This window comes from Austrofundulus limnaeus, unplaced genomic scaffold (genome assembly GCF_001266775.1).
Source record: "Austrofundulus limnaeus strain Quisiro unplaced genomic scaffold, Austrofundulus_limnaeus-1.0 Scaffold80, whole genome shotgun sequence".
Classification (NCBI taxonomy): Eukaryota; Metazoa; Chordata; class Actinopteri; order Cyprinodontiformes; family Rivulidae; genus Austrofundulus; species Austrofundulus limnaeus.
The window spans coordinates 550,060-561,563 of record NW_013952482.1 but is presented as its reverse complement, the minus strand read 5'-3'; the positions used below and the strand labels follow the sequence as shown (position 1 = coordinate 561,563).

General features: G+C 41.2%; 2 protein-coding genes across 3 annotated transcripts in view; one reads left to right on the top strand and one right to left on the bottom strand.

The window, feature by feature from the left end:
* Nucleotides 1–3,037, top strand: part of foxk1 (forkhead box K1) — a 15,606-nt gene extending 12,569 nt beyond the window's left edge. For both annotated transcript variants that reach the window (XM_014011396.1, XM_014011395.1), the window contains 2 exons: nucleotides 806–979; nucleotides 1,196–3,037. In XM_014011396.1, coding sequence (XP_013866850.1) covers nucleotides 806–979; nucleotides 1,196–1,428 — 407 coding nt within the window. In that variant the 3' untranslated portion in view covers nucleotides 1,429–3,037. The remainder of the gene's footprint in view (nucleotides 1–805; nucleotides 980–1,195) is intronic.
* A 48-nt stretch (nucleotides 3,038–3,085) lies between these two features.
* radil (Ras association and DIL domains) overlaps nucleotides 3,086–11,504 on the bottom strand; it is a gene marked incomplete in the record, with an annotated part of 31,706 nt that continues 23,287 nt past the window's right edge. The window contains 7 exon segments of the mRNA XM_014011393.1: nucleotides 3,086–5,730; nucleotides 6,677–6,816; nucleotides 7,068–7,120; nucleotides 9,714–10,035; nucleotides 10,424–10,650; nucleotides 10,908–11,058; nucleotides 11,298–11,470. Of these exon segments, the coding sequence (XP_013866847.1) occupies nucleotides 5,631–5,730; nucleotides 6,677–6,816; nucleotides 7,068–7,120; nucleotides 9,714–10,035; nucleotides 10,424–10,650; nucleotides 10,908–11,058; nucleotides 11,298–11,470 (1,166 nt within the window).

Genomic DNA, 11,504 nt, shown 5'->3' with positions numbered 1-11,504 from the left:
AGATTAACCTTCAGGGTGGATATAGCTCGTTCACACCGAGGACCTAAGCACGTCATCATTTACCCAGAATGCTTTGCGTGTAAATAAAAAGGCACTGTCCATGTAATATATTTTTAAAATTTTAGTTGAAAAATGATAAAAACTAAACAGCCTACAGTATTTTTACAGTCTTTATTTTACAGTTAAATATATGTTTATCAAATAAAGTCTAATGTTACAACTAATCATAGATCCAATAGGTTTTAGTGTAAAGTGATTATGAACRCCCTGTTGAATTTGAAATTAAATTATCAAAAGCATTTCCTGTTTGCTTTAAAATACTTCACAAAGAAACTCAAAACTGGCCATATTAAAAAAGCATGTTGGAATATTTAATAAAACACAGTAAGCTTAAATAAGTTGGATCTAGGACTTGTCTTTGGTTCAGAGACTGCAGCTATGAGCTCCATCTGCTGGATGAACTGAAAACTACACATTTCTAAATCTAAAGCTTTGTTTTCTACCTTTTTATTCTGAAAATGATATTTCCTAAGAGCAAATATCAGAAAGGATTAAATAAATGTCAGAGTAAATATATTAAAGACCAAAATCTCTCACTTTGAGCTAATCTCTGAAGAGTTGGTTGTTTCTCACGTTTTTGACATTATCTGAAATAACWTATTCTTTGTGCTGCATTACAAATCCAGGTAAACATAAGTGACTCAGATACATCTGCTGCAGCTCTGAAGCCTCCTTGTTGTTATAATAATGTTTTGGTGAGACCCTCGACCCACCGGTGCACCTGTGTGTTGTCATGTTTCCTCAGAGGCTCAGCTCAGCAGAGAACTGGTGATCCAGACTGTGGACAGCGCCGTGCAGGGTGGGGAGGGACGTCACCTGACCCCAGGTCTGCACCAGCTTCCTGTTCGCCCCGTTACCCAGAACGGCAAGCACGCCGCCGCCGCYGTTTCCATGGCAACCAGCTTCACCAGTGCTTCCGGTGAGACGCGTTCTGCGTTGTAAATTTTCATTCCAATTTTCAAACGTTCTGGACAGTTTTTCTAAGTTTTAGAGGTTTCTCCGCTCCAACACACGATTTGAACGAACAGGCTTCTGCAGAACCTGAAGACCTACTTCACTGAACCAGGTGTYCTGGAGCAGAGAGAGCAGTACTTGTTAAAGCAGCTAATAGTTCCTTTTCTCACTCTCCTCCCAGGCCTGAACAGTCCTCTGCAGATCTTGGCCGCGCAGGCCTCCAGCTCCCCTCCGGTGCTGGTGAACAGGCCGCCCAGCGCGGACGCTTCGCCCGCTCAGCCGGGCGAGCCCCAGGCCAAGCGGCCGAAGCTGGAGGACGAGGGAGGGATCGAGTCGGCCCAGCATCAAGTCGCACCCGCCCAGCAGCCCGTCATCGTCGCCATGCCGTCACAAACCCACGACCCAAGACAATAAAATCCAGGTGGAGAGCCTCTCCGTCATCCTCTCCATGCTTCAACTCCTACACAAGTTTGATACGACTGTAGCTGTTATGACCCAAGAAATATACAGGCAGTCTGTCAGGAGGAAAGAAATCATCAAGAACATCAACTAGATTAGATGTTTCAAAGCTACCGATTTTAAAACCGCCGTTCTGGGGGGAGTTATTTAAATATAACTAAGTCTCAGCTACAACATTAACAGAAAAAAAAAAGCATTAACATTATAACTCTCAAGCCAAAGACCTCACCTTTATTGCTCCTCTGATTAATGTCTGGTCTAAAAGAAATGTGAACTCAGATATCAGTGATGATGTGATAAATGAACAGAAGGTTAGGGAGGAAGTGGCAGACCTGGCTAATGACTCCTGGGAGATTAAATATATGATTGTACTCTTAAAAAAACTTGGATAATGAAGTGAGACTAAAGAAATCTAACAGGCTGTCTCAGAAAAGACAGACCAATATATTAAGGCCTGTACCGGAATGTAAGACACCTCTTGCCTTTTCTGTAAAGCATTAAAAGACAAGCTTATGTTTCTGAAGGACAGATATTAGGACATCCAGGAATGACAGAGGTCTTTTTTTTTGCTTCACTTCAGCTCATATCTGTKTGAAGCTCCTCAGATTCAGGTTGATCTAAGCAAAAGACATAAATAAAAACAGAGGAGAGCAATGTTTGTGCAGAGAAAGGCAAAAAGAGGCAGCTATGTGGCGTTGACTGAAGTGGAGCTAACCTAATGTAGACAAACTGATTGTTGTTTTTCTTTTGGTTTTGTTTGTTTTAGTATCACGAGCAGCGACACAGCCTGTGCAAATAGTTTTGTCCTAGCACAGAGAAGCATTATTGTAATAATTCTCAAAGCCTTAAATATTTCTCCCCCTACCTTTTTTTTTTTGTTTTTAGTCGATTTTATTTMAACTTTTAGACTGCTTTACTGTTTTAGATTAACATAGGTCAGCAACACTACAGAGGGGACAGATCTGCCGCAGCAGTCAAACCAGGTTCAGTTTTGTTAAGGGAAGAGTGGGACCAACTCACGACCACAACTTTCACCAGCTCTTAACTTTCATCATGTTTGGTTCTTTTCAYGCATCCGTCTACTTTTACTTTTTTCCTATACGTTTTCTCCTCATGACACATTTTTCCTCTCTATCTGCTTCCCTCTTCAGTCTCCACAGAGACGTCAAGCTGTTGGCAATTTGTGTCACAGACACCGCTTTAATTAGACTTTCTATAGCACTTTCTCCCCCGCTCTTTGTCTCCTTCTCACTTTGCCTTTAGTGTTTCAGAATGTCCTCACACAAGCTTCAGTTTTAGCTGGCATCAGGAGCAAGATTTCAGTGATTATTGCACAGCATTAGAAATATGCRTAATGATTGTATGCTACTCTATCTGCTAAACATAGCTATTTAGAAGGTATTTCTTCTTATTTTTGGAAAGACTAAAAAATATGTTCTGCTTTGTGTAAAAATGGCTGTCATCAAGGTAAACATTATGGAAATAGAGAGGGTATATGGATTTTTAAATGTTCCTGTTTTTGTGATTTAAAATGTGTAGCAAAAATTAAACTCATTGACATAAATGTTGCTCTGTCGCTCTGTTTAACCTTCATCACTCAGAGACGAGAAACAAGTATCCCACAGTTTTTATTTTCTATCTATATCCTTAATATAAATTATGACCAGAGTCACATGCATGAAATTGGGGATCATACAAATGTGAAATTTCAAAGAAATGAAGATTTCAAAAACAGGAAGTAAAACGTTTATGGTAAAATGATCAATCTCAGTTTGTCTTTACAATGTTGGCAAATATTTACTGGTTCCACATTCTCCAGTACAAAAAAAAAACAAAAACGATGTGGTGTTGAATTCTGAACATAAAGTGAGTTTTGGAAATCTGTCAGCTACTTTCTGACTAATTGTTGCAAGTAAAGCTTCACAGGGAAATCTGAAATCAACATATTTAATTTCAATATATTTTAGTTACCAGGAGAGAAAGTTTATCAATTTAAATATTTTGTTTTATGGTGAACCAGGTTTTGAGTTTTTAAAAAGTGACCACTGCTTGAAGTGGTTTTGGCACAACCAGGTTACACTAAAACCTAAAAGGGGTGACTTCATTATTTAAGGTGGGATTCTGTGGAAAGATTAATATTTTAGCTGATGTAAAAAGCACTTTAAGCAAACTCGATTAGGAAATTCATACTTTGCAAGAAGTTAAGAAATTTTCTCACTGATGGAGCAGAGTTAAGTTCTCCTCCACAAAGGCATTTTATACTCCAAGAAAAACCCATTGCTGATCTGCAGGAAGTCACTCCCTCTGCAGAGCGCCACTGTGGGAAGCTGATAGAAACAGCGCCCTCATTGTGTGGAAACTAGTTTGATTTATGTTGTCACATTAGCCACGCCCACTTCACAATTCTGTTCAGTCATGCAATGATTGTTGCAAAGCCCCAGGAACAAAAACGTTCTGCCCAGACCTTGTCAAGAATAGTCTCGGAGCTCCTAGGAAGAAAAAAAAGACATAATTTTGCTCTTACAAATGCGTCAGAGAGAGCAGACTTCTCATGGAGTATAAATCTAACTGAAAGGTGGATTTATAGTCCATCAGATGTCTGTTCATGCTGATGTAGTTGACATTTTTTCTGTACGTGGACATTAGCCTCAAACTGCAGCACACCTCACTAAATTTGATACATCTGATGGAGTATTAATCAGCCTTAAGGTTGTTCATTGAGCTATCTACAACAGGTAAGATAATTGTTCATAACTTTTTCACAGAACCCATTCTTTTGAAATCTGTTTGATATCTCCCCATGCATGTTACATTTATGACTGCTTGTGTTTTTTTTTTTTTACATACTTATAAGATAATTAGTTTGTGAACTGTCTGGCCCAGGCAGGGAGCACTGCTGGAGTAGATGACTGTAACTGGTGTGCATCTTTCACACACACTTCACTGTGTTGTTCTGATTCTATGACGTTTTGTTTTAACAGAAGGTGGTATCTGGCACCTTGCTAAGCTTTAACAATAATAACTTGTTAACTCACAGAGGTAAATGTCCTATCAGAACCAATTTGGTGGTTGTGTGTGAAAAACACTGGTGGATATTTTTGAATACTGTCAACAAAGAAGTAAATTATTCTAAATGGTGGGCGCCAATTAACACATACCTGAAAAAAATTAACAAAAAAAGTCACAATTTTTAGAAATTTGAGTGCACTCTTAAATCACTTTGTGTAAATTTTAAAATAAGTGCATAATTCAGATAACCAATTGTTTTCTTGTTTTAGAAAATACTCTTAGTACGTCTTTAGTTTCAAGAAAAGAAATGCTTTCAAATAGTTTCTTTTGAGTGTCCAACAAGATGACATGGGTAACATTTACAACTATTTACACTGCTGTTAACTCACACCAGAACCAAGAATCATCATGTGAACAGCTGAAAATCTCTTCAGCGTAAAGACTCCAGAATTCAGCTTCATCACTGAAGGTGAAGTCTGAATAAAGATGGGGGAATTCTTGAGTCTCACCGTTTTTATCCTTGTATAAAAGTAAACATTCAGTCGTAAGAGTTAGAGGAGTTGACTCTGGTGCTGCTTTGGAAGTTGCTAACAAACAGGTTTATAAAACATTTTCCTCTAAAAGCACCAAGACATTCAGCATTCACTGAGCCTCTCCTCAAATTGTAAAGACAATCCTCAGTTTGTCTCAGGAGCTTGGCAGCAGTTTCATCATGCTATTTACACTGAAAATACAAATCAAAATAAATTTAAAACACGTTGGAAAAAAAAAAAGTCACTTGTGCTCCATGAGCTGACTGAGGAGGATCTACTGTGCTTTGAACGTCACACTGCATACAGACCCGAACGCTGAATATTTATGCAACTTTTTCATCACGGTAGATTCCTTTGATGTCACAGCTGGTTTCAGGTCCTGTCCACTACATGAGCGCAGTCAGAATGAAGGAAACAGGTGGAGTGTGAGGATGGCCTCTCCTGTTCCAGAGCTCATCTTTGTGCTGAGCTAAGATCCACATTCATATTTCAGTAGTGTAGATACATCTGCCTGTGGGTACCATATTTATGAGTGCACATCTGTAGGCCCCGCCGTCCTCTCTCTCTGCAGTACTCTGTGGACGTGTGCGCATTTTAGCTGGGCAGTGGAGGTGGTCAGCAGGACGAGGCACTGATCTTCTCAGAGACCTCTGGGTCTGACTTGGCTACCAGGAAACGCAGTCGACCACCTCCCAGACGGATCAGGTCCACCGCGCTGCAGGGAGGAAATGAAAGGGAGAAAGATGGAGTCTGGTTACGTGAAGCTCAGCAGAGTTACAGTGATGATAACGAGACTTCACTTTCTGCACTGGAACCAATCAATCTGAGTAATCAATTGGCTTTAAGAAGCTGACACCAGGGTTCACGCAGGTTTCAGTAAGTTAAATTTAAGACCTTTTAAAGACCTTTAAAGACCATTATGACTGACATTTAAGACCAAACCGACGCATTAATCAAAACATTCAAATGGTCCTAGAAATTTTAAAATACAAACCTCTCATTGCTATCAGTTTAGCTATTAAAGAATATTTACTTTTAATAAAAGAACACTAAATTATTTTAACAAAACAGTCATATCTATGAGACCTTCATATCGACTACAGTGGAACACTTCCATCAGTGTAACAATCACTGATATCAGCCAAGTTTCATTGAAAACACTTTCCCATGTTTAAACCACAAGCAGTGGACATGACTGAACTTTGTTTTTTGGGTGGGTGAGCAAGCTGCCGTATGCGGGGGACTGTTGTGGCAAAGAGGTTGAAAACATGGAGGTAAACTGTGCTATTTTTTTCTTGCAGTTATCGCAGGATTTATAGTTTAACCACAGACTGAGATCAGTAGCAAACAGCACGTCATGAAGATAGATCGAGTCAACCTCTGATTACAGAGCTTTACTCTATTTATGCAGCCAACGCTTCTCAGGAATGATCGAAAGTAAAAAAAAAAAAAAAAATTAAGACTTGACTAAATTAAATTTGAGTTTTTTAGGCCGAACATTTTGATTTTCAAATTTTAGACTTTTTAAGACTTTTTAAGACCCTGCATGAACACTGTGACACTAAACAATGGTTAACACAGAAGGACAATGTTACTTGTGTTATCACTCATCCAGCCCATTGTTGTAAGGCGCAGCATCCCCTCTGTAAGAACCTCCTTACCTCTGGTAGTCCGCTCCAATCAGGCTGGTCCCATTAACTGCCAGGATGCGGTCTCCGATCCTCAGTCTGCCGTCAGAGGCAGCCGGTCCGTCAGGGATCAGAGTCCGGATGTAAATACCAGGAGCATTGAGTGGAGTGTGCTGTCAGAGGAATGGTTTGTGCAGCGGGCAAGAGAAAAAATAAATAAAATCACAATTTACACTGCAGCCATGCCAACTTTAGAACCTCTAGGGATGATATGGAAATAAAAAGTAGCTTTTATTTTTCTTTTACAAATGATCAAGACAAACATATCAAGTTATTGATGTCCTGAACTGCTGTGTGCAGAAAAGCTGAGAACAGACAGATGGGAGAAGATCACGTCACGTTTAGGTTTCTTTCATGAACTTACCAGGCCGTCTATGAGTCCCATGCCGAGTCCGTAGGGTCCCTTGTCCAGTTCCACTACAAACACCACACACAAGTCATCAGCAAGAGAAGGGGCGCCATGGGAGGAGACAGGAAAAGGAAACTCACACCCACTAATACACCCTGCAGAGGACATAGACATCCAAAGGCACAAAACACACACACAGAGGGTTTGGCTATGGGGTTGGACAAATGTGAGACATGTTGCTGTACAAAGGACACACACAGGTACGGAGGCGCATGCAGAGGTGCAGCCTATACAACACAAACATGCCTACAGGTTGCAGAGGTCATACTCAAAACATCAGCTACAGTGCACAATAAAAACACTTGTTACACAACGTTTGATCAATCAGATGCACCAAACAAGAGCTGGGATACTGCAGGTCTGACTTAATGACCAAGTCCACCTGTGTATAAGAGCCTTAACTTTTGACCACTTGTTCTGCTGCTGTATGTGTAAACAGAATGACGAATAACTAACAACAGCATCACCCTGAAGAGGTAGTGTGAAAAAAAAACTAATGTAGTTAAAAAAACTAAACTTTGCTGCAGTTTGAGTAAGAAAACTGATCAACTCAGTAAAATATTTATGTTACAGAACTGCTTCAATAATGTAGAGATGTGCAAATATAAACCATCAGCTGTGGGACTGGAGACTCAATAATCCTATCTGTAACACCTGTTGGAGGTGAGAACAATTTGCCTTTTTATCTTCAGCTGGTACCAGCAGGGCTCKGTGCTGTGGTCGTCACAGAGCAGCAAATTTAGCATCACTCCAATAGTATATCTGGCCCCTGCCTCTGACATCCAAACCAGATTGACAGTAGTTGTTAGTTGCCAACATGGTCACACAGACAGATGACAGAAAAGAAGAGTCGAGGATGTTTTCCTAATATCAAGCACCCCTGATCTTAACCCAAATTAAAATGAAATTTTGCAGCAACAAGTAAAAACAGGATGAATCATTAATTCTAAATTCTTTCCCAGCTTTCCTCCTGAGTTTTCAGACTTAAAGCTAAACTCGTTGTCAAAGTTTATTAAAGTTGGCAGTCAGTGTTGGTTTTATTTATATTTGTCATTATTATATGTATATGGTAAATGTTAAAGGTCTGGGGCCTCATGTATAAACGGCGCGTACACATAAAAAAGTTGCGTGCGCCAGGTTCTATGCCCACGTTGTGATGTATAAAAAACAACGCTGCGTGCGTATATTTACGCACACTTTTCACCTGCCGTGAGAATGTGCTGCAGCCACGCAAAGTTTTTCAGCTGACAGTTTTAACTCACAAAGTCACAAATCTGACCTGAATCCACAGAAATATGACTTTGTTGTGTTTTCTGGATGTAAGGAGCATGTGAACATGGTGTCAGGTTTTTTTTAGTTTGAGTTTTTATTGTTTAAACTCGAACGATCATGAAACTGAACCCCGGTACGGAAAATCATTTAACCTCAGACAAGAAAATGGATCATCTAAAAATGATCAAAAGAACCTCAGTCCAGTCTGTAAACTGTTTTTATATTGTTGTCACATAGTTGAAAACCTTTTGGGTCCCGAGCCTGAAAAACCCGACACATTACGTGCGGCTTAAAATAAATAAAAAAAATAAAAAAAGGCTGAAGAGAGGGAGCAAAATCGATGCAAATGGTGGCTCACTGTACGTTAAGAATAATTATTTTTTCTGTTTGTTGTCTTCTGGCTGATGCTGAGTTGAGTTGTGGCCGGAGGGTAGATTCTCGAGCCAGGCGCGCACCCTCGCCAGCTGGGAAGTTGTTCATATGTGTCAACCCCTTTGGACGTTTACCTGTCTGATGAGCCTCAAAAATCTATATTTTTTGCTAAAAATCCATAAGCTACCACTCGTACCCGCTCGTGGCGGTGGGTTGAGGGTCTGTATGCGGAGATAACAGCGCCTTTTCTAATGCAGGAGGAAAGGAGAGCAGAAAAAGTGGATAAAGTAAAGTTTATTGGTTTTTTTATTTCATTTTTATTCATTTTTTTTAAACGTCCGTTCAACGCCGTGTTCAACTAAATAGACAACAACTGACCAGGCTTCAACATCACATTCGGGAGATGTTCAGGAAAATCTCAGGCTTTGGTTATCCCGTGCGAATGTGCCACATAAAACAATGTCACCCCACTCCTTATTTAGACAGTTTTCTCACTCATTCTCCATTTAACTTATATTTTCCCTGCATCTAAAAATCATTTCTGATCCCACAGGGAGGAATCTGAGGAGAATCTCACACGCTGGACAAATTTACATCTATTTTACATATTTAAATGGAGGCGTGTCAGGGGAGGTGTCTCAGGTGCGTTAAGTTCCACGTTCATTGGGATGTATAAAGGAAAGGTGCGCAGGAACCTGCGTACACATGGATTTATACATCTGAATATTTTGGTGTGGYGCACATTTCTAAATTTGTCCGTACGTCAACTTTYAGTGTGAAAGCTGCGCAATCCTTTATACATGAGGCCCCAGGTACTGTGGGTTTAGGATGAAATCACAAGCCTTAGCTTCGTGGGATCTTGTGTCACATCAAACCTGCATTAAATCCAGATCCCATTTCCAGATAAACATTAGACCTCATCTGGTCTTGGTATTTTTATTGTAGGAGTAAACCTACCCTCAAGTCCATTGATGATGAGTCCGTTGGTCTTTTTGCTCTCTGCCATAGTTCTGCCGGAGCAGCCATTGATTTGAACGCTGGTGCCGATGACCGTCCCGGGTCCCCCTCCACCCTCTGGGTACAGTGGGGTGTTTGGTGGGGTCAGGAGGCAGGATGGGTCTGGGTTTGCTGTTCGAGGATGGTGAATGGTCCCGTTCCTTCTGAGGCTGTGTGTTTGTGACTGGCCTAATGGTCTGTCCCGTCCTCTCTCCTCTGCTGTCCCCTCGTCACCACCACCCCCAGTACGGGGGCTGCTATGGGCTGGAGGTAACAACTCCCTCTGTGTTAAAGAGAACACACAATTTAGAACAAAGAATTTTAGTTTKAAACWGTGATWATGTAGAGTTTAAGTGCACACTTTAYTTTCAAAACYTCCTCTTCTATCTATGAATGTATGYATTTCTTAAGGTGAATGTATACATTTTAGGGTCCTGTATGCTGGGAGATTATGGTCTAGTCAGCCRTTCCCACTAATTAGACAGCCTAAAGTCTAATCAGATTAACCATGATTTAACCATGTCTCRGTTTGTGTGTAAGCCGGGGTTGACGGGGAGTAGAAGGTTTTGTCTTTCAGTTATGGGATTATGAGGAACTCCTCCACATCCACATCTGCTAAAGCACATGACCTGGATTACTGTTGGGATGGGGTATGTGTGAATCGTTCTGACCTGAACGTCTGGCCAGTCAGCTGTGTTAGTTCCATTGGATTGCGTGTGCACACCAGGAGCGCTGGTGTGCGTTTGCGTCTTGGTGCGTAGGCCCCACAGATAGTGGCGRACGTAGAGCAGCTGTCTGTAGATGCTGTCCTCCACACACTCGCTGTCCAGGTCCACTCTGAAGCCGGAGCTGGGCAGCACGATGGGTGGGTGGTTCTCAAAGCTTTCCAGGAGATCGACTAAACACACACAACCTGCCGTTAACCTTATACGCACATCTAATGTCAGCATATCACTTTCTGTCTGTTGTTCTGAGATGCAAGCTATTATCCAGATAAGAGCAGCTGAAAAATGTTTTCAGACAAGTATCATGTTTTGCTTTCAGAAATCTTGATATAGATGCCCCATCGAGTTACAAAATTATGAAACCTACAACCTGCAGTTTAATAACATGAGTGGTTTATGTTGCAATAGTTTTATAAAAGACATAMTGTACCTGTCCTGTATATATACGCCTCATCCTCACTGCTGGGCTGCCATGCTGGGACAGGGCCTATCTCTGCTGTGAGCTGGTACTGAGTGAGAATCCTGTGGAGYTGGACCGGTTTCAGGTTTGGGTGCTCACTGGACAACACGCGCCAACTCAGCTGCAGACAGAGGGGAGGAGTCAAACAATCAGMGATGATGACAGCTGGGTAGCTGTTGGCAGTGTTGATCAGGGCATCATCTGTAGAAAACTGATCAGTCGAATTGTTTCAATAAAATCTGTTCAGCTTGATGYGTGTAAAATAGTGAAGAAAGTTATTTATGATCCCTAGTACTGTAATTMTTTTCTTAAAACTAATGTTTAAGASTATARCAGGWGTGTTTAATGTGTGTGTGTTACCTGCGTGAGCTGCTGAGGGGGTGTGGCCACGATGGAGACAGTACTGTTGAGTTTTGTGAAAAATTTCTCAGCCAGATGTCCCAGACCAGACTTGGCTGCCCATTCCATGACCATTCGCAAACACGCCTGAATCTGCAGCGCCGTGGAACGCTGAAACCAACCCCGTGAGGGACCTACACACACACACACACACACACACACACACAC